The sequence below is a fragment of the Cynocephalus volans genome, chromosome 11 (genome assembly GCF_027409185.1).
Source record: "Cynocephalus volans isolate mCynVol1 chromosome 11, mCynVol1.pri, whole genome shotgun sequence".
NCBI classification, from domain to species: Eukaryota; Metazoa; Chordata; class Mammalia; order Dermoptera; family Cynocephalidae; genus Cynocephalus; species Cynocephalus volans.
In genome coordinates this window covers 127,294,968-127,320,862 of record NC_084470.1, presented here as the reverse complement: position 1 = coordinate 127,320,862, position 25,895 = coordinate 127,294,968, and the positions used below count along the sequence as shown (strand labels likewise).

At 34.3% G+C, this 25,895-nt stretch overlaps 1 protein-coding gene across 1 annotated transcript in view; it reads left to right on the top strand.

The window, feature by feature from the left end:
* Window positions 1-25,895, top strand: part of PTPRC (protein tyrosine phosphatase receptor type C) — a 106,314-nt gene that overhangs the window by 59,960 nt on the left and 20,459 nt on the right. The window contains exons 6-15 of the mRNA XM_063113480.1: window positions 1,048-1,074; window positions 2,748-2,963; window positions 4,204-4,332; window positions 5,365-5,502; window positions 9,701-9,820; window positions 13,001-13,159; window positions 14,403-14,611; window positions 17,962-18,022; window positions 23,412-23,520; window positions 24,163-24,197. Coding sequence (XP_062969550.1) covers window positions 1,048-1,074; window positions 2,748-2,963; window positions 4,204-4,332; window positions 5,365-5,502; window positions 9,701-9,820; window positions 13,001-13,159; window positions 14,403-14,611; window positions 17,962-18,022; window positions 23,412-23,520; window positions 24,163-24,197 — 1,203 coding nt within the window. The remainder of the gene's footprint in view (window positions 1-1,047; window positions 1,075-2,747; window positions 2,964-4,203; window positions 4,333-5,364; window positions 5,503-9,700; window positions 9,821-13,000; window positions 13,160-14,402; window positions 14,612-17,961; window positions 18,023-23,411; window positions 23,521-24,162; window positions 24,198-25,895) is intronic.

The window sequence follows — 25,895 nt, the reverse complement described above, 5'->3', positions numbered from 1 at the left end:
GCTTTCTTTGAGAAGTTCCATTAAGAATTCTAATCCTGCAAGCCGTGGAAGAGTAGTTAGGCATTTACCTACTCAGCAGTGCAATAGCCAATGAGATGGGGATATGTTACTGTAATAACCCATCATGTGCTGTGTGTTTTATGAGTTGTTGTGTGCTTTATGAAAACACGTATGGGAAATAAGTTACCTAAATCTACTAGAACTTCTTTCCCTAAGAGTGGGTTTAGGTATTAGCATGAAAAGTAACAATCCTATCAAAGGGCTGTCCATCCCAAGTGATGAGTAGCAGAAGATTGATTGCAGCGTCCCCATCAAGCCGCAGGAGGGCATGGAAGTGAAGGGGAGGGGACTCGAGGGAGCGGACCCAGCACTGGCAGGTGTCCTGGGTCAGCGAAGGCAGAGCCTGCAAGCCCATCGTTCTCCCCCCCAATTTTGCCAACTCAAAAACAAGATTAGCAGAGACCTCTTAACTTCTGCAAAGCACATTTTCCTTTTAATTCTTCAGTTCAATACATACACTCACACAAACTACTACTCAATTTGTTGAGAGAACAATTTATTACCCTAGATCTAGTATAAGTGCAAGGAGCTTACAAAAGTTCCAGAACAAAGCAGCCCTTGCCTGTCTGATTTTTTTTTTTTAAGTATAAACTTCACTCTACAAGGATTATAATTACATAAATCTGTTTTGAGGTTAATCAAGGTGATAAAGATCTTTAAAATATATTTGGCTCTGTGAATATTCTGCTATGTCCCCATAGTGCAATCAGATCTTAATACTAATATTCTTATTATCACAATTGTATTTATTGGGTAAATTCATGAATAGGTTTTATAGAACTTGCTCATTCATTTATAACATTTGAAGTTTTGAGATTAAAACATTGCACTAGGCAAACCTTGCATGAACTGTTAAACCTAACCAGACAGACTTCCCAGTTTACAAAGCAGAAGCACTGTAAATCACCTTTCCCCAAAATGACTATAGCACATGTATTCTAAAACAAAGCATCAATAATTTGCATCCTTTTTTTTTTTCTGTTCCAGCTGTTACTCCATCTAAGCCGTCATGTGGTAAGTTTACATACTTAGAGGCAGCATATATACCTTTGAAATAGCACATTAATTATTTCCTTCTTCTTTCCAAACTTTCAAGACTCACTAACAAGCTAAACTTGCTGGCTCTAATTTCTCACTAGCTTCAAATCTTAAAACCCATAGTCCTCAGTGCTAAGAAGCTCTGATTTCATACCTTTTTTTAGACCTAGTTTTGAGTACCAGCTAGACAACTTTGGTGAATCCACTTAACTTCAGTTTAGGTATTTCTAAAATAGAGTGAGACCAAGTTTGTCTTGGGGGCGAGGATTCAGTGTGATGATAAATAGAAAACGTGAATAATACCTTCAAAGTTTATCTAGAAGGAAAAAGTCTCTGTTTTTGTCTCCGTCTTTCTTTTTTTTTATCTCTGTTTTGCCAGGGGCTGTCTCAAAACTTTGTATCCATCCTTTTCCCATTTTCTTCTTCTCTTGTCATCAGAAGCAAAGTCTTTCTTTATGGTCAGGGTATATCCCTCTATTTATTTCTCAATCTCACCAGCCAAGTCACTGCCTTCAGTAGCTCTCCATACCGTTAGTGTGAAGATCTACCCTCCTACGTTTGTCTCAGGTTTCCGTGTTCTCGCGTCGCTGCCTCCTAACACTTTTCACTTAAGTGATATGCAAACACTCAGAGTTTCCTAAGCACGTCCTGTTCTTTCCTGCCCCTGGGTCTGTTCCTGCTCTTCTTCCCCTACACTTGGAGTTTCACTCTTCTGCATCCCCTGATAGCCACATCTGTTTTTCTATTTCCTGCTCGTATTTTAAATCACAAGCTAAGACACCTTCTCTGAAAATCCTCTGCGACCCCTCCACTCTGAGTAGATATCTCTCTTCACTCCCACATTATTTTGTGCATAATCTTATTTCAGGCATTTGCACGTCTCCTGCAATTCACATCTGTGTCTGTCTCCACGTTATACTATATGTTTCTAAAGGGTGACATTTGTGACTTGCCTTTGTCTGGGTAGTGTTTGGGACACTGTCTTAAACACACTGCATGCATAATAATCTTTGTTGAATAAAAATGAGTGAATAGATCAATATTTGTTGAAATTATATTTTTCCAGTCAACAGAAATTGTTGATACTGAGGAAGGGTGCTTAAGAGGGTATATTATCAATAATAATTTTACATAAGTAAAGAAATAAATGAGAACCTGTGGTTTGGATAATTAATGTTCCACTTATTTGAAGAAACAGATAATTAATAACTACATTTTGGAAAACAAGTGAAATTATAAAGCAAGAAGAAATTTGTAAGATGCATCATTTTTTTACACATCAATTTGGCAAGTATTGAACTCCTGCTAATGACAGATACTATGCATAGACCTGGATTTATGGTGATGACAGAAATAGACTGGTCTTTGTTCTCTTGGAATTGATAGTCCAGTTAGGAAGACAGACATTTATTCAATAATCATCCAAATGTAAACTTAGAAGCTGGGGTCATTGATAGGACAGTAAAGGTAATTATGAAAGAATTATATGGAAGCACCTGATATGTTCTTCCGTTTTTCATGCTCCTGGGGATATTCTGTGAGTAATTTTTTTTATTTTGGAAAATATATGACAAGGCATTTGCATTTAATGTAATTTTATTCATTCTGAAAAAAGAGATGACAGTGAGGACTGCTTTATTTTCTTTCAGAGGAAAAATATCAAAGTATCTCTGTGAACTACTCATATAACGGGACAAATAATACTTACAGTGCAAAGGTGGATGCTTATGAAGGAAAGAAATGTGAACCTGAAAACTGTATGAGCCAAACGTTTCATGGCCTAGGAGAATGTGAACTTGTTGAAGTTAAAATATATAATAGTTCATGTGTTTCATCTAAGATGGTAGAATTAGCTGTACCACCAGGTAAATATCAATTTATTTCCATTGATATATTTACAAAACAGTATAATTTCATACGTGGTGTGTTCTAGCAGTTACAGGAACCAGTCCGGTGAGAGAATGGGGCTGAGGGAAAGACAGTCAGGAGTTTATGAGTGGGAGAATTTCCTGTTTTCCTAACCCAGTAGAATTTGTGACATAATATAAGCCTCCTGCTTACATTCCTTAGTTACTCCTCCTGCTTCTTTTACAGAGAGGTTCATGGAGATTCGATGTAACTGATTCTTTGAGGCGATTGTACATAAGCTTTCTCATTTTTCTCTTCTTCTTAATTCACATCATTAAATATGTATGTACACATTTATCTTTTAGATACAATTTTGTCTGGAGTATACTGGGAAAAAATAGAAAGTTAAGGATTTGATGTTTATAAAAGAATCAAAATACTTTCACTAAAAGGGAGAGTTATAGTCTTGCTAACATGATCAAGCTGTTTTACCAACTAAGCTACGGCTGAGAAAAGAAATGGAACAAAGGTGTCGAGCAGACACCATGGAAGCATTTCTTAACAAAATGCATTTTGGAAAAGTTTATTAAATATCTCACATCATTTAATTATTCAAGATTATTCATTGATTTATTACCACTTAAATATGTTAGAATTTGATGTTTTGAAAAAAAAAATCCACTTAATTTATTTATTTTTCCTAAACACTACTGACATAAATCATTAGATGAACACAGAAAAAAATGACAATATTTAAAAATGCATTTCCTGGGGGGAGGGGGAGAGGGGAAGAGGAATTGGTAAAGGGACATAAAAATCAACTACATTGCATATTGATAAATTAAAATAAAAAAATTTAAAAAATGCATTTCCTGAAAGGGAAACCCTCAATACTCTGTGTAATAATTGTCTAATTAAACATCACAAAGTAAATGAAAAAATTGAAGATGTGAACAAAAAAAACAAATTGAGTATTTTTAATGTGAAAAACTGCAATTTTATCTAGATGTTTACTTAAGTGCCATTTTTAAAAGTACCATAAATTCTAAATGAAAAACTATCAAAATGTATGGTGTTAAAAAATAATAAAATAAGTAATCAAGAAACACCAAACCTTGAAAGTTGGTAGACATTTTCAAAAGCAGCCTAAATGCTTGCCAAACTCTATGTCATGAGTATAATTTCAGTAGCTTTAATTGAGAATATGGCACACATGATGAAATATTAATCCAGTCTATTTTTATATCTTCTTGACAGAGCCTCAAAAGTTACACTTAGTTGATTGTACAAAGGAAGAAGAAGCAAATACCACTATTTGTTTAAGATGGGAAAACAATGGAAACTTTAATTGTAGTGAAAGTCAAATTTCATACGAATTTCAATGTGGTAAGAATATAATAATGATCAGATCTTTTTTGTGGTAGAAAGTTGTTCTAGATTTTAATATGTTTTATTTCTCTCTCTCTCTCTCTCTTTTTTTTCCTTTTTGGTCTATGTTATGTTTGAAATCAAATAACTGTATGATCTATACCACCCCCCAAAATTCACAAAATAGATACATGTTCTACCTGAAAAATAAATATTGAAAAAGTAATAATTAATTTACAAGAATTTTCTTGGCAATTATTATCCACAGGCATTGTTGAGAGATTATGAGAGAAAGTGTTAGAAGAGAAAAATGACACTCATGCTCTGTTAGAAAGGAAGGGAAAACACATATAAGATTTCATGGTTCAAGAGTTTACTCTGTCATTCCTCCATCAGCAAAATTCATACATAAGTTCAGGAAAACTTAGATAACAAGAAAGCAGAAATAGAATGGCACTTCTAAGAGTGAGTTTGCATTTGAATTGAGGGGAGCAATAATTGAGAGCTTTTTTTTCTTTAAGTATATTTGAATTTAATAAGATAGACTCTCCCACCCTTGGTATAAGGTCATCTGCCAGGCAGTATTTGGCAATACAGACAGACAGACAGATGTGCGTGCACCCACACGCATGCACACACACATGATGGAAAGTGGGCGGTCCTGGTTGTGATCGTCATGTAATCATCAGAGCACGGACGCATGGCTGTGAGGCAAGCAGTATGCGGAAAGCAAGGGCTAATGTTGACAGACTGATGGTAAAAAATGGTCTATCTAGAAAATCAATTAAGCAAAGGCTAATTAAGGTGCACTCCCAGTTTCTGTACAGAGAATAATGAACTGATGCCTCATTTCATCAGTTAAATTAGAGATGCTCTTAAACTAAGTTGTATTTGCTAAATATTTTCAAGATCTTTAACTTAATATTTTGACTATTGCATAGATTTTCAATCTAGTAGATAAGTACAGTATTATAAATGTGAAATCAGAAAAGAAAGTTATATGTGATACATTGTATTAATATATTCGTATGCAATACTTATTTCTTTCAGATAATTCAACATTTTATGAGAAGCAAATTGAATTAAAAAACCTTGAACCCAAACATAATTATACTTGTGATTCAGAAGTATTCTATAATCTTCATAAGTTTATCAGTACAAGTAAAATTGTTGAAACAGATTTTGGAAGTGAGTATATTACCTACATTTATATGTAAAATTGCTTTCTCTTTCATATTCTTATGATTTTTTAAGAATCACAGAAAATGATCGTATAAGTTAGAAAAAGGATTTTGGAAAACATTTTATCAGTTTTTAAAGTTGAATTTAAAGGTAAATTACATAGGGCACAAACTTCTGTCAAAATTCATTTTTTTTCAAATGATCAGTTATTATGTTGGAAACAAAACTATGAAATAAGTAAAATGTTTTGTTCATTCATTTCCTATTTTATTTCTCCTTCTTGGTGTGCTTCAGCACCCTGTGCCCTCTCTCAAATCCTGCCTCTGACAGAAGTAAAGTGAGCCATGAAATTAATATAACTCAGTGGTAGATCTAAGTACTTAGGGAAAAATAGAAATTATTATTACTTCTTCTTGTTATTACCAGCAGTGCAAAATTATCATTACTTCTTATTTTTATTACCAGCAATATAGGTAATAACAAGATCATGATAACTAATAACAACTGGAAAGTACAATCCTGAGAAATAATAGCATTTGGGAGGATGTAAGACAGAAGGAAATGAAAAAGTGCCACTGTTCTAGTCTCGTTTAGGAGAAGTAAAGAGATTCCAATTAAATTTAGAATCTGCTAGAAAAAATTGTTAATTATATGTATGACAATTTGTGAGTACTCACACACAAAAAAGGGAGAAGTGGATGGTATTGCCTATACGCTGTAGAAGAAAATTATGGAATAAAAATTGCACATATCCCAGGAGGATAAGTGGGTGAAGGAGAGTAAAGGAAGAAGAAAAAGCAGGAGGAAGAGGAGGTGGAGCAGAAGGAGGAACAAAAGAGAAAGAGGAGGAGGAGGAAGAGAGAGAGAGAAGGAAAGAGAAAGAGAGGGAAAGAGAATACTAAGTAGAAAGCAATAGGTAAGATATACCGACACCTGCCTCTCCTGTGAACACAGGAACTAAACAGTAAATGAAATAATAGCAAAGTGGAGTAAAAATGATATACCATTATTAAGATTTATCCCAGTAATGCAGAAATCCTGCATTCTTGGAAAATAGCAATTTGGCCATTTTATTTATCATTTCACTCAAGAAAGAAGGGGGATTTTTGTAAGATCATTATGAAGGAAGCCACATTCTTTTTGGTTTTTTTTTTTATTGTTAATTCACAAACCACATGATTCAACATACAATTGAATTGTACATTGAACCAGTGTACCATTCAATGGTTTTTAATATATTCAGAGTTGTGCAGCTATCGCCAGAATCAATTTTAGAACATTTCATAATACCAAAAAGATACCCTGTATCTGTTGGCAGTCACTTCCTATTTTCCCCTCAGCCCCCCGTCCCTAGGCAACCACTAATCTACTTTCTGTCTGGATGGATTTGCCTGTTACAGACATTTCATATGCATTGGATCATACAATATTTCATCTTTGTGACTGGCTTCTTTTGCTTAGCATAACATTTCCATGGTGTATCTATGTTGTAATATGTATCATTATTTTTATTCTTGAGTAATATTCCACTGTATGAATAGAGCTCACTTTTTTTGTCCCTTCATCAGCTGAGTGACATTTAGGCTGTTTCCACTTTTTGGCTATTATAAATTACGCTGTTATGATCATTCATATACAAGTTTTTGTGTACACATATGTTTTGTTTTTGTCTTGGGTGTATATCTAACATTGGAATTTTGGGGTCATACTGCAACTTTATGTTTTGCATTTTGAAGAACTATCAATCTGTTTTGCAAAGTGGATGCACCATTTGACATTCCTACCAGCGATGGATAAGTGTTCCAATTCTCCAAATCTCCATCAACACTTGTTATTAACTGTCTTTTTTATTTTAGCCGTGCTAGTTGGTGTGAAGTGTTATCTCAGTGTGGTTTTGATTTGCATTTTCTAATGACTAAAGTTATTGAATATGTCTTCACGTGTTTTTTTGCCATTTGTGTATCTTTTATCTATTCAATTTCTTTTGTACCCAACTGGATTGTTTTTTATAGAGTTGTAAGAATTTTTAATATATTCTACACATGAGTTTCTTGTTAGATTTATGATTTAAAGATATCTTCTCTCATTCTGTGAGTTTTTTTTTTTTTGCTTTTCTGATAACTTTTAAAGCACATAAGTTTTTAATTTTGATGAAGTTCAATTTATCTATTTTTTGCTTTTGTTGCTCTTGCTTTTGGTGTCATATATAAAAATTCATTGTCAAATCCATAGTCATGCAGATTTATTCCTATTTTCTTCTAAGGACTTTATATATTTATCTCTTAAACTTAGCTCTGTAATCTACTTTGAGTTAATTTGTATATGGTGCAAGGTAAAGGTCCAATTTCACTCTTTTACATGTGGGTATCCAGCTGTCGTAGCTCCGTTTACTGAAAATACTATTATTTCCCCATTGACTGGTCTTGCCACTCTTATAAAAAATTAGTTGGCCATAATGATCAGTTTATTTCAGGATTCTCAGTTCTACTCCATTGATTTACATATTTATCATTATACCAGCACAATACTGTTGATTACTATTGCTTTGTAATAAGTGTTGAAATCGGGAAGCATGAGGCCTTTAAATTTGTTCTTTTTCTTCAAGATTGTTTAGAATATCTGGGGCCCTTGAAATTCCATATGAATTTTTAAGATCAACTCATTAGTTTCTACAAAGAAGACAGCTGGAATTCTTATAGGGGTAGCATTGAATTTGTAGATCAACCTGGGGTAGCAGTGCCATCTTAATCATGTTGTTTTCTCAATTTTATTTTCAAATTGTTCTTTGCTAGTATATAGACATATAACTGATTTTTCTGTATTGATCTTGCAATCTGCCACATTGCTGAACTTGTTTGTTAATCATAATATTGCAGTATTTCTGACAGAACATATTAAAGAGATTCTAAATTTCATTTAGAAGGAATAGCTGAAGACTAAAGGGGCTGCCTAAATCCGTATCTCCAAATAATCCTGCAAAATAATACAAATCTGCAAGAAGAGTCAATAAAACTACATAAAAACTGTGTCCTCAGCATAACTAGAAAAATATTTTTTATATAAGTACTAATGTTATTACAGTCTTTATAAATCAGTGTGACAAAATAGAAATCCCAGGAAACTGTTTTTTATATTTAATAAAAGCACTAAGGTATTTCAGTGGGGGAAAGTCTTTTTCAACAAATGATTCTGGTATCCCTATAGAAAAAAATGAACATTAGCCCTTATCTTTCAACAAACACAAAAATTAACTTGAAATGAATTCCAGAATTAAACACTATGAAATTGTGAAAATGTCTAATCAAAAACATTGAAGAATATCTTCATGCCTTACTCAGGTAGGAGAGAAACAGCAAGAAACATAAAATGAAATTTTTTGATAAATGGGACTTTATGATAAACGAACTTTTTGAAGTGCGCTCATATCTTTGCAACAGAATACTACTGATGAATAAAAAGAAAAGTAATCACTCACACTTTCAACAACATGAATGAATGTCCAGAACATTTTGTTGAGTGAAATATGCTAGATATAAAAAAAATAATTGCTGTTTAATTTTATTTATATGAAATAGATGAAAAAACTAACTAAATCTATTGTAACCAGAAGCAGGCTAGAGGGTGTGTGGGGTTGGACAAGAGAGCTGAGCTTACTGGGAAGTGGCACAGAGCAACTTTTCGGAATGATGGAAATTTTCTGTATTTTGAATGTTGGTGGTGGATATATGGATGTATACGTTCATCAGAACTCATCAAACTATGTCTCAAATGGGGTGTTTTAATGTAAATTATACCTCATAAATTTTATTTAAACATTTATTACATATTTCATCTCTGGTTCTTGAGTAAGTGCCACTCAAATAATGATTGCTAAATTTATCAGTGCTAGAAATGCCAGATTTTCAGCATGGTGAAATCTGAAAATCCCAAGATACCTGGACCATAATGTATAAGAGGAAAGGGGGTGGTTTCAGATCTCTCTGTCAGTGGAATGCTTAGGTTCCACATGCCTTTCTGGAGTGACATTTACTTTGTTAAAGTAATTTACTCTAAAGAGAATTAAATAAACACAGACATCTTTCTTTGCATTTCGTTATTCATTCATAATTAGTCAAAATATGGCATTAATAATGCATGCTTATAATATGAAGAATTTTTTTCCATGCCTTATTTTTCATATTACATATTCTTACTCTTTCCACAGTTCCAGGAGAGCCTCAGATTCTGGTTTGTCGTAATGAAAGTTCACACGGAGGAGTAATCACCTGGAATCCCCCTCAAAATTTATTTCATAAGTTTACTCTTTGTTATCATAATAAGTCAGGTAATTTGTATAAAATTTAATTCCGTATTAGGAAAGAGAAACCCACAAGTTGAAAGTACTGAAAATGTGGATTGAACCAGTGAGCCATAGAACTTCATGCATAGAGACTATGGTGGGCATCCCCATGCCTTGATTTTAGAACTGCTTTCATTCATAAGTGTTGTCCAGCTCCAGAAATGACTAAAGCTCAGGACATTTCCAGGACTCGCTTATCTTTCTTGATCTGTCTTAGTTCCAATCTTTGTAATCCAAAGCCTGGAGATAGAAAATTTCTAAAAGGTAATACACATTACTGTCTTCCAAATATTATGTAAGTGATTTGCACTGCTTTGAACTCATTATTCAGGCCACCAAATAAACAAACAAACACCTTCCAAAGCTCGCTCCAGTTAATATACTCAAAATAGAAATGAACATGAATCCATTTTGCCACTGAGGCCAGTTTGGTGAATCTTGGAACATAGTTCTAGTTTATAATCTGACTTCTAAAGAAATAAATGTAGTCAAAAAAATTTGCTATGATGAGTTAACCACGAAACCTTTAAATGAGAGGCTATTTAAGAGAACAAACATCTTCTATACAACTTAAAGTATCTAAAATGTTTGTAGAGAGCCATGAGTATCAAAGAAGCATCTCAGAACAACCTCAGCAGATGGGGTAGCCCTCTCTCTAATCCTTCACCGAGAGGTTAAGGTAGGATTGAACTGAACATCTCATAGAATTCTGTCTCTGTATTTGCAGGAAGGAACAAGACACAAATTCCAAAATTTGAAAAGTAAACAACTATCTATCTTTAGCATGTTATTTTATATCTTGATAACATTATTAACAATCTTAATAATCAGCCTACTAAAGCAGTTAAATGACACATGTAGCTTTGAAATTAGCACAAGCGGACTCAAATGCTGTGGAGAAGAAATACGTACAATATATTTGAAGTTATGGTAATTTCAAAAGTTAGGTGCTATTAGAAAGGAAAAATGAAAATTCCAGAGAGGTAAAGCAGAAGACAATTAGATACTCTTTGCTTTCTTGGTCACCTCTTTTCCAACCTCTCTTTGCTTGGCTTCTGTGAGAACCTTTTGCTTCATTTTCTTTTCTCTTTTGTGAACATGCTACTCACCATCCCTTTCTGTGTTCATCAGTTTCTACACTTTCTCTATGAGTATTTTGAATGCCAGAGTACGTGGTGAAAATTTGGTATGTTTACAGTTCCTTTGTGTTCTATACAGCTTTTTTTAAAAAGGCTGCATTTGCACTGTATTTGCATAATTAGGATAAGAAAGATTATTTCCATAACTAGGTTAAGAGCTAGTTATTAGCAATCTGAAGTTTTGTTTTATTTGGGTTTTTTTGCAACTAGTATAGCTCTTTCTTACGTAGTGTTAGCCAAATTTACACCTATCCAAATATAACACTTGAACAAGTTTGGAGGAGAAAGACTGGGAGGCTGGACAATATCAGGCCATGTGTGCTCTTTTCCCCAGAACTGTCCGACTGATAACCGAATTCAGCCTCCACTCTGGATCATAACTCTGCAAACATACAAAATTGGAACACTGAATGGAAGCCAGCTTGACCTTGAGACCAGCATCTTGACACTTGGATTTTATCCTAATAAGAAGTCAGGCATTGTCCTAGAAGCCAGACTCCATATGAGGAGCTGGGAGAAGCCTACAGTTCTGGAGCTCACACCTTTTCTGCCCTCAGAGAATTCTCACTAGGGACTGGGCAGAACTGTGTCGGCAGTTATAAATCAGTTAACCCCAGCTTTGGGGATTTCTGGAAAACAGACACTTTTAATTAGGCTAGAACAGTCACTTTATCTCACCGACTATTTAGAATCCCATGATGATGTGGAGATATTACTATAACCTCCACTTTATGTGTAAGTAACAGAGACAATAAATACCTATTAGATCTTTTCCTGTCCTGCTCTTGAAAGTCCACCGGCACATCCATCTGCACCAGAGAAGTGAGGTATCCAAACCAAAATAAAGCTTGGCCCCTCTGCAGGCCCTTGTCCCCTCTTCCACACGAGACAGTACGTGAAATGGTGAAGACTGAAGCACGGTCTCTAGAACCTCAATGCCTGAGTTCTATCCTGGCTTCATTTTTCCTTTCCCGTGAGGCTATGGACAGATGGCTTTATCTCTCTGGCTCAGTTTTCTCATCTGTAAAATGGTATGATAGCAAGAGTACCATCTGATCGGGTTATGGTGGTGGTTGAATTAATTAATTAATGTTACACCACTTAAAACAGTGTTTGGCACATAGAGTAAGCTATTCATTGTTTGTATCACTATTGATATTACTATGATTATCACTGTAACTGTTATTCAGTAACATGCAGCAGCTCTGATCTTCCTTTAACCTATCTTTCCTGGTGTTACTTGGCTACTCAAAAATAGTCAGTGGCTCATGATTTTTTCACTTAACAAGTGCTAACTCTTCTGCCTGAATGTTAGGATACACTTCAGCAAGATCCCACCTCTTATATTCCTTCCCAGCCAGAATCTGCTGTCCTAATCAGGTTTATCCTTAAACTCAAACATTCCTTCTTTCATTTGTAAAGTTTTCCTTTCTCCCTTACACCTATTCAGTTTCATTTACCTTTCAATGAACAGCTCGGACCCCACTGCAAGCTTGAAGCTTTTGCTTATTCTCATCGCCCCATGAGTTACTATAATATTTAAATTAGTATGATAGTGTAGACCTAGTTGTTGGTGGCCAAATGGATTCTGCTCCTAAAGTCCAAACCACTAGCTAATATCAGTGTTCAAAGATTGGAGGTTAAATATCAGAAAAGGTTCACTAAAAAATAGTCATTCTGAAACCTCACAACTCAAGACTTTGATAGTAACCACTGAGGGCTGTATTTTCTCAGAAAGAAAAGAGACCATCTTCACAAATGTGTCTGAACTTATTAAATATTTTATGTGCCAAATTAATGTATGAAACCTTAATTTTTTAATATGTGAGTGTATTTATAATAATTGAATTTGTTTAATATCTTTCCGGATAACTGGTGTACTTCTGCGTATCAATGACGTGCCTATTCCTTAATTACTCATTATTTGGAGTTGGCTTGGAATGATCTCCTGTGGAGACTAAATTAAATATGTGGTAATCCTGACTTTTAATGACTCACTAAATTTTTCCATTTTTTTTCCCCTGAGGTGAATACTGCTTCAGTCTGAATAAAAACGAGACCAGATACGATTTGAAAAATTTAAAGCCTTTTACAAAGTATAGTGTATCATTGTATGCCTACATCGAAGCAAAAGTGCAGCGTAATGGAACTGCTGTGAAATGCAATTTTCGAACAAATGCAGACCGTGAGTTTTATGCTTTAATGCTGGTTTCCATGAATGACAAGGAGCAAAGTATGATTTTTTTTAGTCTACAATACATCTATCTTTATGCTTCATTTGGGAAACACATTGAGCTGGCACACTTGTTAACATCTAAGGTTTATAATGATTTAAAATAAAACAATTTAAAAACTGTTATCCTGGGTTCTCTGTATTCTTCAGAATTGTGAGAATGAAGACTGGGGCCATATTAACTGGTACGACTTGTAAGATTTCAAGCAATTAAGTACCCAACCAACTTAGATAAAAAATGCAATGTTTGTTATTGTCTTTACTATCTAGAAATATTAACTGAAACCAGACAATTCATGTCCCACAGAGTATCAAAGTGTTAACTTACTAACCTCTGTTCACTTGATAAACCAATTCATAAAATAAAATATTTTGTTAGCATTTTTTTCTGTTTATTACACTGAACTACCTACTATTTTATTTTATGTCACATTTCCCATTTGAGGTTTGCTTTCAGTGGCATTTAGCTTGGCTGCTGCTAGCTTATGATGTCTTCATAGTTTGCACGGCCAAAGCTAGATCTGCCTTTTAGGTGTATGTTAACCTCCGTTAAGGACAGGAAAGAAGAAATGCCTGTGTGTAAGGCAGCATCTAGAGCTAGAGTCCGTGACCTGCACCAGGCTCATGAAGAAAAGTGGTTCTATTCAGGGCTGAACCTAAAATACCCTTAACATCCTTTAGGTTCTGGTTTAAAAAGTCCAGGTCTTGGATTTCTTTTCTTTTGTTATTTTCCCGAGTTTCTGTGATATCACAGAAAATGAAGGCAATTTGTTACTGCTCCTGAAGAATGCATCCAGGTGTTTGCCAGGAAAATGTAAGCATTTCAGAAAAAGAGGGCCTGGATCATGTGGTGGGGTATGGGGGTCTCCCAATCACCATAATTTCCCCTCCCTTCCGTCCTCTCTATCTCCCCACCCCCACTCACCCTTTTTCTCTCTTCTCTAATTCTACACACTCTCCTTCAGGGAGTGCATGAACTCTCATGGTTTCAAGTGCAACCTATATGCTAACACTGAATAAATAGAGAATTTATTTTTAGATGCTCTGTTATAGCTTTATTTTCTTAATGCACTATCATCCAAAACCCCAAAACCAACATTACTAAATACTTTATACTGGATGCATGTATTGTCAAGTAATTTAAATATTCATTTGTCAAATGATTAAAATAGTAAATCTTTCTTTATTTTGATAGGTCCAGGTGAAGTTGTGAACATGAGTGTCCTCCAGAAATCAGATAATAGTATGCTTATTATATGTGAGGCTCCTAAGGACATTAATGGCCCCAATGCAAGCTACCACTTGGAAGTTAAAACTGGAGATACTCTAGTTAGACATGAATCAAAAGTTACCTGCAATTTCCTTGTAGAAAATCTTCAATATTCAACAAACTATAAGTTTGAGGTAAGGTTATGTTTTCTATAACCACTATAGTACCAATATACATAATAATGGTTGATATCTAGTATTTGAATAACATCTGAGCAATTGCTCACTTGAGCTTGATAATTTTTGATGTCTAATGGAATCACTTTATATGTCTCAAAAATCTGACTCCAAACTTTTTATCACTAGGACTAAAAACAGCGGTTTAAAGCAAATGTTCTATTGGAATATTTTAGAATTTTGATGTGATTTAATAATAGTTAAAGTATTGCTCTTCTGTCAAGAAACACCATTTTATGCACAAGAAAATAATACTTTGACAAATCTTTTCTTTACTTTGGCTTTTTTTCTTAATTAATGTGAATTTTTCAATTGCAAAAATTTCACAGGTACCTTGAAATTAGAAAATACTAGAAATAAATACTAGAAAACACCAATGAAACAGAGAATTAAAAATGTCCATAATCTCACTTTCTACTGATCATATCTTGTGTATATACTTCAATAATATATAATGAATATTCACATACATTTAATAAATATCAATATTCAGAATACACAGTTTGGTAAACTGTATTTTTCATATATCACTATATCACGCCTTTCTTTCCATGTTAAATATTTTACGACGATGAGATTTTTCATGGTTGTATAGGATTCTATCATATGGCTTTGTCACAGTCTACTAACTATATGTTGGTCTCTAATATAAACAAATTCAGTAAACACACTTATGTTCAATAGCAAAATCTTTGTCTTTAATCATTTATGTTTAATAAATTCCTAGAAGTGAATTGATTGGCTTAACAGGAATTTACATGTATTTTAATATTTTTTGATACTTATCATTTTTTTTCTATAAAAGCTCCAAATTAACCTTTTGAATCAATGAATCAATATATGAAATGACTGTTTCTTGAGATGCTCACCAACACTGAACATGCCCTTCTTTTACTCTGATGTTTAGTAGGTGAAATACAGTATTTGTATCTCTTTTTGTTTTAATGTTTTGGGTTTTCTTTTTAACTTGCTGTTGAGGAAAAATATAATTTTGTTACTGTTATTCATGTGGTAATATGTCCGTTACCTCTTTTGTCCAGTTTTCTTTGGGGAGGCTCTTTGGATATTAAGGATATTAAACTATTTGTCACATGTGTGCCATTGTTGTGATGACACGGTGTGATCTGTTTATATGGTGAATTCTAGCAGTAGGTTTTCTAAGTCTAAAGCATTGTCACATTCCAAGGGGGGAAAAAACCCCACTGCTCTGTCATTGTGTATTATTCCTGTAAAGTATTATTGAAATCAACAGCTTAATATTTTATTAAGTCTTTATGAATAGCGCGGTCATTCAATAAGCAGGTAGAGGTGGTGTTAACACAGGTCTGAGTGCACATAATTCTGGTTACGTTTTTGGTATAAAGCTTATGCTAACCTGATATAACAAATTGGTGATATTTTTCTGTTTTCCTTTATTACATAACTTTAAATAGTATAGGAATAATTAGTTCCCTGAAAAATTTCTTTTGATCTCTTTAGTGTAGAGGAATTCTTTGAGAACCGTTTATTTTTTTTCCAATATGATTAGTCTTTTCAGATATTTTACTCTTGTTGAGTGAGTTGCTATTTACATTTTTTCCAAAGATAGTCCATGTAATTTTGTTATTACTGTATCTTCGTACATTACACTTCATTTTCCACTCCTTCCCCAGTGCCCATTAAGCACCAGGCACACCGGTTTCCTTTTAGTTTCTCAAATACACCCAGGTTTGACTCTCTGAAGGCATCTTAACTCACTTCTTCTCTATTCCTAGAATTCTCTTCTGCCACTCCTCAAACATTATGTTATTTTGGAAAAATATGTGAATATCATATTAAAATACAATTTTAAAATCCAAAGTAGGAGATAATCATTTAGTTACCAATTCTCATCCCCCATGGTCCAAAAGGCAGTCTTTTCTTTTCTTCATTATATTTACCATAACTTGTTTTTATGTTTATTTCTGTCTCGTCTACCATATTTACACCTTCATGAGGGAGTGATCATTTCAGTTTTACTCACTATTGTGATCTCTGATTAATAAATGAATAAAGTTCATCTATTATTAGTTTCTTACTTTTCTTTTTCACAGGTTTCTTTTGATGTGTTTCTGGTAGCTTTGGGGTTAAAAGTGTTTCCCCCATTCTTTCTTTTTTTATTGTTAAAAAAAATTAAGGCTATGAATTGTCCTTTGGTAAAATTATAACTGTATCCCATGTCTATATTGTTTGTCACTAATTTCTGGATGTTTGTTCATAAAATTTAATGAATAGAGTCTTAAAGGGAACTGTTATTATTATTGATACTTCCTAAAAGTCCATAATTGCAGTTTGGAAGAGTCTTCCATTTATGTTATTTGAGAGTGTTTCTAGATTTCTGATGCCTGAATTTTTTATTGTTATTAATTATTAGTTTATAAAGATAATTGGCTTTTACAATTTCTGCCTTTTTGGAATTTATGGAATATTTTTTACAGATCAATGTATAATAAATATTTATAAATATTCTATGAACACTGAGGGTATGATATATTCTCTATAGGGTTAAGCTTAGATATATATTTGTCAGATTTATATTTATCATTAATCTCTTTTAATAATATTCAGATCTATTTTTACCTAAATTTGTTTTTTATCAAAGATCCTCCTTGCTTTTTTGCTCCTTTTAGTTTCCCTGTATTTCTAAATTGCTTTTGTTTTATTTGTATTAAGTATTAAGAGACACAGGTGTTTATGCTAGTTATGTCTATACCGTGAACTTTACCCTGTATCCATTTCTCCTTAAAAAATTTATGTGCATTTTATGTACAACTTTTGTAAACAGCATATGACTGAATATCCTTTTTAAATAACTTGTGAAGATATTAGCATATTGAAGGAGATCTCAACTTTAATTTGTGAATATTTTGTTGTATTGGATTTTATTTCTTCATCCAGTTTTATTTATTCTTGCTGATTATAACTGTTATTATTATATGTTTTAATTAATTCTTTTTCAGCATATTCATTGTTACAAATCATACTTATTCTTTATGCCCCTTATCCAATGTCTCCCCATCCTTTCCCCCTTCCCCTACACTATTATTATTATTGCTAAATGGGCTAAGATTTCTTTACATCTTTTTCACCATCAAAAAAGTTTTTTTCAAAAATATTTAACAAAATATCGATGAGACCTGGTTTCAACTTTAAATTGAAGCAAACCAGCATATTTCTAATGAAAATAAATAACAGCGTATGAGAAATAATGTATGAGCATGTTTTACATCATAATATATAAATTTATATTGAAAAGCTTAATTATTTTATTTTTTATTACTGAAATCCAGGTATATTGTCACAATGGGGAACACAGAGGACCTGAAGCTTCTATTACTTGTTCAACATCTTGTAAGTTGTTACTGGGTTATTTACTTTACCTGTATTAAAAAAATATTAGCACTTATAAAACTATATTATTTTATATTTATACTTTAATTATTAACTGTTTGATGTGTTTTTCATGAATATGATATTTTACATTTTCAGGGTAAACACACATATATGTAGGTGAACCTCATACTAAAAAAATTATCTTAAATTCAAATTAGTAGATCCAAGTATTAAAGGACTGTTGATTTTAGAAAATAATTCATAAGAGAATTTATCTGCACAACTACTTAATTATGACTATATTTATGGTGTTTTTTCATGTTAGTAACTTTGTTTTCTGTAATGTTTTAGAAAGATTATTATCTGTTTTATCCTATTCTGTCCTTCAACCATTTTCTTGGTGGAAGTGGGCATTAGATAAAAATATGTCCTGATTTATCCAACTGGAGTTAAAATAAGCACTCCTTAATAACTAAATTTCTATCATTGATGTTTTAAAATATTTCAATCAAAGTAAAAGCATACATGGAAAAAATAACTTAAATTAAATTTCATTATAATAATGAAAATAACAGCTGCCTGTCACATTTCCCACCCAATGTTCTGCTCACCAGATCAAGCACTTTTCTGCTTTCACTTCTCCTTATAGATTACTGCATCTGCGTGTGTGTGCATATATATGTTTGCATGTATGTGTGTGTGTGTATCTCTAAGCAATGTTGTTTGCTGCTCTTTCTAGAGTTACTACCATTGCCTACTGATCTGAATCTACAGAGGAAGAATATTTAGTACACTATTTTAAGCTTCCTCTACTTGTTAACTTTGTAAATAAAATCAAATTACTTAAGCCTCTATGTGCTTTGTTACCAACGATAGGCACTCTCTTTGCCACTTCTAGATCTTTCTCTCTAACATACATACTCATGTGCACAATCACTGATGCTTTATTTTCCAAAGTCAAGGAAGAATTAAAAACAGCTATTTTCCAAACTGCTTTACCAAGTTCTGTGTAAAGTTTCAGTTCTCCCTCCTCAGATTTATGAAATAAAAGGTCCTAATGCTAAATGCCATCCAAATTCAGCCAGATATCTTTGATTTTATTTCCATCTTAGCCTCTTCTTTTGTAATATTCTTACAATAAAAACAGCTTCATTGAATTTTTCCTATTAAGTAATAAATTATAGCTGCATCGCCTACTCTTGGTCACGCACTCTACGGAACACTTCACACTCACTCCTTAATTGGCCAGACCTGGAACTGTTTCACTCAGAGAGACACTGAACCAGAAGCAGTCTGGCAGCTAGAGGGGAATCCTTGTAGCAGTGCACACAGCAGTCCAGGGACTCTTTTTTGACACTCCCAGAGGCAACTGAGATGTGAGAGAATAAGACCACCTTGTGGGTTTGGAATCTGTGTTCCAAAGGGAACCAGCATCTCTTGTAAAATAGCTCCATAGGCATAGCTTCCAGATGTGCCAACAGGGATAGGCTTAGTTATGAGAGGGCACTCTGCTCAGGGAAGCCCACTATGTAGCATTCCCTGTTCAGATGTAGTTTAGCAGTCAGAGGTCATTTCAACCATTAGCAATGTTTCCTGGTGACATAGCTAATCTTCCACTTTTAGCAGATTTCCAGGTCAGCAGAGCTAGAGAGTTATCCCATGTCCTTTCTCCATAAAGGAGAAAAATAATTATTAAGCTTTTGCTCACAATATCATTTTCATAAGAGATAAATGACATACTTACTCTTTAATAGTGACTTCTATTCCAGGGAAAGAATTAGGTTGTGAGTTGCCAAGAGTACAGCTACTAGAACTGTGTCATCGGGTTTCCCTGGCATAACATTTTATCACCTATATTTTGACAACATTCTTATTTGAACTCCTTGGGCCTGTTTCTTCCTGCTTTGATCTGGACTCTTACCGGCCATCTTAAGATTTACCTTCACCAGTCTTCTGGTTTCGTTTGGGTGTTTCTGGATCTCATGTATTTTTCCCCCTGGTTGTTGACGTATGTCCTCTTGTGTAAGAAGAAAATATCCTAATTCTTGCATGCATGAAAATATCTGTATTCTCCAGCACTTGATCAATATTTTGACTAGCCACAGCATTGTAAGCTGAAAATTCTATAATTTAGAAAAGCATTTCCGTTTCATTCTGCTGCATCCAGTATTGCTTTCTAATGTCATTCTTCTCGGGTTTTTTTTGGTATGTTCCCTTATTTTTTTTTCCCCTGGAGCTATTAGGATTTTCTCTTTATGCTTGGTCTTATGGACCGTATTATTCATTTTCCTCGATGCTAATGGCCTTTGTAACCTGGAAAATTATATCTCTGAGAAATTTTCTTTGCTTCCTTTTTGTAGTTTTTTGGGGGGGGCCTATTAGTTGCATTTTGGAACTCATAATTTGATTTATGATATTTAGCATCTTTATTTCATGTTGATGGTTTTCTTAAGAGGTTGGTTCTTATTGGCAGTCTAATCATAGCTACAGTGAGACAACAGCAAAAGTGATTAGAAGTTCTGTGGTCCTTAGAAGGGCTGGTTGACTCAGGAGATTTCTAAGGAATTGTTGATTTATTTTCTCTGATAACATGTATTATCTCCAGAAATTAATCAACTGTTGTAGCACAAAGTGTGAGGGATTCATTCTCATAGCAGGGCAGAAAGACAGACCTCCGACCGTTTCATATGCAGACAATTATTTTGTCCTCCTAATTGCAGTCCTGGGCCTCGTCCCTGCTCTATGCTGAGCTCGATATTACCTTGAATCTCTTACCACCCCCATTTAATTTTCTTAGAGAATAACCTTTTGTCTCCCCCTGGGAGGGTTTTTTCAAAGGTATGTTTTTCTTTTTTCTATAAATAGACATTATGCTGTTCCATTTTCTGTCCTGTGATTAACTTCCATTGGGTATGTTTCCTCCAAACGCCAGACTTGGGCATTTCTAGTGACTGGTTTCTATCGCTTTCAGTGTGGTTTCTTCTCCTGTGCTTTCTGCCTTCCAGAGCTCGTTGAAATTGCCCCACCTCTAACTTCCTTTCTTTCATTCTTTCTGCCATTACGGATCTAGGCCATTTTCAGTTCTTTCATATTTGTAGAGTTCCTGGAGAAAAGGGAGAAAACATGTGTTCTTGGACCATACAACATATTTGAAGACTTGGCTGTTTTATTATTAATAAATTTATCGAGGCAAGTCTGATAAAAAAATATTTTTGTAGGACCAACCTTAATTAATTTGTAGCCATTAGAGTTCTAACGCATAGTCATTTGCTACGGGTTTGTGCAAAATCTCACTTCAGGATATTTGATTTTGCTGGGAACAGCCTTTCATTTGAAGGATTTACTTGGGGGTGATGCGATTAGATGATTGCCTCTCTGATGAGGTTTTAATCCACAAAATCTGGAAATAATCATGCCGATGAATATTTACTCATGTATACCACTAATCAGAGGCATAGATGAACAGTTTTAGTGAAAAGAATTTGAGCTAGAGGTAGGGCACGGGACACTTTGGGTCATTTTAGGAGCCTGTAGCAACAAGAACTTCTTCCCTAAAACATTTGCTACAATCCACCCATATATCTACATTCATCTTTGCATCCATCCTTATATGTGAGAGCTCTTCAAAAAAGTTTGTGGAAAGATAGAATTAAGGGATAATACGTGAATAAATAATATGAATCTTTTCCATGAATTAAAAAAAAAACCCCTCATATATGATGAGTATAAATACTCCTTTAAAGAGGATAAAATCATTTCTATTTTATAGATGAGGAAACTTAAGTTTAGATAATTTGATCAATTTGTTCTCTGTTGTTAGTCCATGAAATGGCAGAGCCAGAATTTAAACTCAGGTCTATCTGAAATTAATTTCCCATATTCCTATTTTTATGAGTTTCCCATTATTTGAGCATGAAATTTTTTTTTTGTCCTTTTTTGTCCTTTTTTGTGACCGCACTCAGCCAGTGAGCCAACGGGCCATCCCTATATAGGATCTGAACCCACGGCGGGAGCGCTGCTGCTCTCCCAGCGCTGCACTCTCCCGAGTGAGCCACGGGGTCGGCCCTGAGCGTGAAATTTTAAGCATGAGACAAGCTGTTCCTAGCAGCTGCTTGGTTGAGTCATTTCTATCTTTCAAGTTGTTGAACTGTCTCATGCTCAGGAAAACCTCCACTGAACATCTAGAAAATAGGTTCCCCTATTTCCTTACCTTATTTCCTTTCCTGCTTATTTTTTTAAGAAAGTAAGAAAAAAAAAATATAATTTTTTCACCTGTTTGTTTACCTCTGTAGTGTCTGTTTCCCCCAGAGAAAATGCAAATGTCCTAGGGACTGGTACCTTTTCTGCCTTATTTTCTGTTGTGTCTCCAGGGACTGGCTTTCTTTTGAGCTCCACAGCTCTTACCATCTTTTAACCTGCTTTATCAGCTACTTATTTATCATGTTTATTAAGTAAGTAAGTCCCATGAGGCAAGGGATGTTTGTTTTGTTTTCTGAGATATCCTAAGTATCTAGAGCAGTATTTGACAGACAATAAGACTCAAAAATATTTTTTGCAATTAGTGAATACTTAGCAATTGTTAAGTCCAGGCACTGTGCTAAGTCTTCACTATGAATCATTTAACTTCATTTTAGGAATTAGGGAGGGAACAGAGGTACAAAGATAACAAAGTTTCTGGACAAGTTTGCAAGCAGGAAATGAGAGAGCTAAGACTGGAACTTAAGCAGTCTGGTTGTGTAGCTCAGGCCCTTACGTCACTGCCTTATTTTGCTGTACTTTTCCTATGTATGAAAAGTACAATGTACTAATTCAGAGAAAGGGTTATTTCCAATACACCCTCTTTTCTCTGCCTTTTCCCTAAGAAAAAGGGCATGATTTCACACTGAAATTTAGTGAAAATTTAAGTCTTATTCTAACTATAGAAGAAAACAATTTCTATCCCTTGGTTAATTCATTTTACATTTCACTGAGCAGGGAACAGGGCTTACCTTTGTGGGGCAGAAGGCTTGATCCCTTCAGGAAGCTATCCACTTTTGCATGTGAAGTTAAACTATATGAGTTTCTCTCAGGATATGATAACAACTGGATTACCTCCTTGATCCCTTCAAAATGAAGCAACGAAAAGAGAATTCAGTCTAAATGATAATATTTCATAAAATGCATTTCAGTGGAACAAAAGAGAATTGATCTCCTATATTCTGATTATGCTCTTTAAATATAAAATGCTTTTATTGGTTCTGAATAATATAGCCAAAATCACAAAATCATGAATTTATTGTATTTGGTCTCATTCTACAATTTTTAGTTTTTGAAAACCTCACAATAAATAAAAAGTATTAAGAAGCAAGTACTGTAAAGGTTATTATTCAAAGAATCTAGCAAAATATGTGTTATTTTTCATTTCTAGATAATTCTCAAGCACTGATTATATTTCTGGCATTTCTGATTATTGTGACATCAATAGCCCTGCTTGTTGTTCTCTATAAAATTTATGACCTGCATAAAAGACGATCCTGGTAAGAGCTGATTTATGAATTAAAAAATAACCATGGTGGTAATAAGGAGGCAAACACATGTCCATAAGGCAGTGACGGGATCAGCCGAGTGAGACAGGAGGACTGGAGAAGGCAGGGTGCTGTCCAGTGCATGACTACACTTTTGACCAAAGACTTTTGGTATGGTTTTATTGGTTTATATTAAATATTAATGTTTCCTACATGCACTAATAACGTTTTGGACTTATTTTAATAATAACTAGTAAAAGGAATGTGTGTTAGTTTTTGTAGTACAAAGTGGGTCCTATGGATCTAGAAATGATGAAAACAAAAGAAAGTAGAGAAATGTCTGGGGAATTATATGTATTTCCTTGGCCAGGAAGAGCTGGCCACATAGACTCTAGGTCACTTCTCTGAGTCTAGCAGGCAACTCTTGGTGGTTTTTCCCCCTCACTTTTTCTTTGCTCCCCTTCTCTCTCCTGACTTCCTTTCCTTTCTTCCTCTTCTGTCCTGCCTTCCCTCCTTTTCTTTTCTCTCTTCCCCTTCTGTCCTCCCTGCTTCCATTCCCTCCTTCCTTCAATACATTCATTAAATGTAAATTGAATGCCAACTGACTTCTATGTTCCTGAAGAATATTGAAATTTATGTTTCTTATTTTTACAGCAATTTAGACGAACAGCAGGAACTTGTGGAAAGGGGTAAGTAGGCGTAATTTTTACCAATGACTATTTCTTCATTGCATTTGAATCCGTTCATTTTAGATAAGAACTGGGCATTTTTAATTTAACCTGGGCTTCCTCTGTTGCTACAGTGATGAAACTTGAACTAACTTACTCGTTTATTCAATCAGCAAGCAACTGTGAAGTTCCCAGTGTGTGCCAAATATTGTCCTGGACTCTGAGAATACCGCAGTGACAGGCCACAGATTCTGCCCCTAAAGGGTTTAGAATCTAATAGAAGAACACAGATATGTTGACAAATATGAAGCAACTTGATAAATGCCATGGTAGAATGTGTGTGGTTCTAGAGCGTGGAAAGGGCAGGAATCTGGTCTGCTAAGATTGTGAAAAAAAACACTAGATCAACGAATGAAGACGTGACGGAGGGTCACGCTGGCAAGAGCAGGAACCAAGTCCACGTGCAGAAACTTTAGGGCCGGTTCTCTGGTGCTCCGTAATAGGCTTTACTTTCTTTTGCAGCGTGTATCATTACCTGACAGTGTGTTATGTATTTATTTATTTGTTGACTATCCACCCCTAACTAGAATGTAAGTTTTGTGAAGGCAGGGAGGGTTTTCCTTCTCATTTACTGCCTATCACCAGTATCTGGGTGAGTGTATGAAATTTAATAAATATCAGTGATAAAGTGTCCTCTGGATTAGTTTGGATAGGCTGAGGGAAGAAGAAAGAGCACAGGACAACAAAATCCTAAGCAGAAATGGAGAAGCCATTTCAAGGAGTCAAAGCAGACAAGAGAGCGTCAAAGAAATATTCTGTCACACGATTGATACTGTTGCACCTTGGAATGCATTAGAACTTACCCACCCAACACCCATAAAACCTTGAAGATGGCCCTCAATTCAGAATTAATAAATATAAGGTGTCCCCAGCAACCCAAAGAAGCAAACGCACATGGCCAGTTTGATGATTTTGATTGGACACAAAGTTTCCATGGTCAATAAGACATGCGTGCCACCCTCATGGACAAAGTCATTCTTCATCTGATTAATGGGGAAAATTAACATGAATACTGAAAGAAATGCTATCAACAGGACATGGGAGATTAGGAGAAACCGACTTTTTAAATGTTAATGCTTAAATTCTCTTATTCTTCTAAAACTTCTGTTTTTCAAGTTCCATATACAATTATAGCTCTCGATGGTTAATGTGTATTTTTACTCTTTACAAACATTATTTCACATAGTATATAATGTTTTTATACTCTGGGGGTATAACAATTGAATACAACTTGTTTCATAGTTTGGTGTAAACAGATGATTGAATTAAGCTGAGTAGTGAGTATAAGGGTATTAATCATCTCTTATTTCATGTGTAAATTTAGAATATTTCACAATATGTTAAAAATGAAAATAATACAAAGAAAATATAACAACTTTAGTGTAGATAAGTAAGTATGATAATTGTTATAAGATGCATATAATCAAACACAAATGCAGATGTTCTCACAGTGGTGATATTTGATCTGGAATCTTTTCTCTAGGGATAGAAAATAGAGAAAGACGTTTTAGTAGAGGGAAAAATACAAAGCACAGAAGAGGGCTGAAGTATAAGATTTAGAAGTCATTGATTTATAGGTGAATGTTTATATGTGAGTGAGATTTCCCAGGTAGAATGTGTGTGAGATGGAAAAAAAGCTAAGGAATAAATACAAGATAT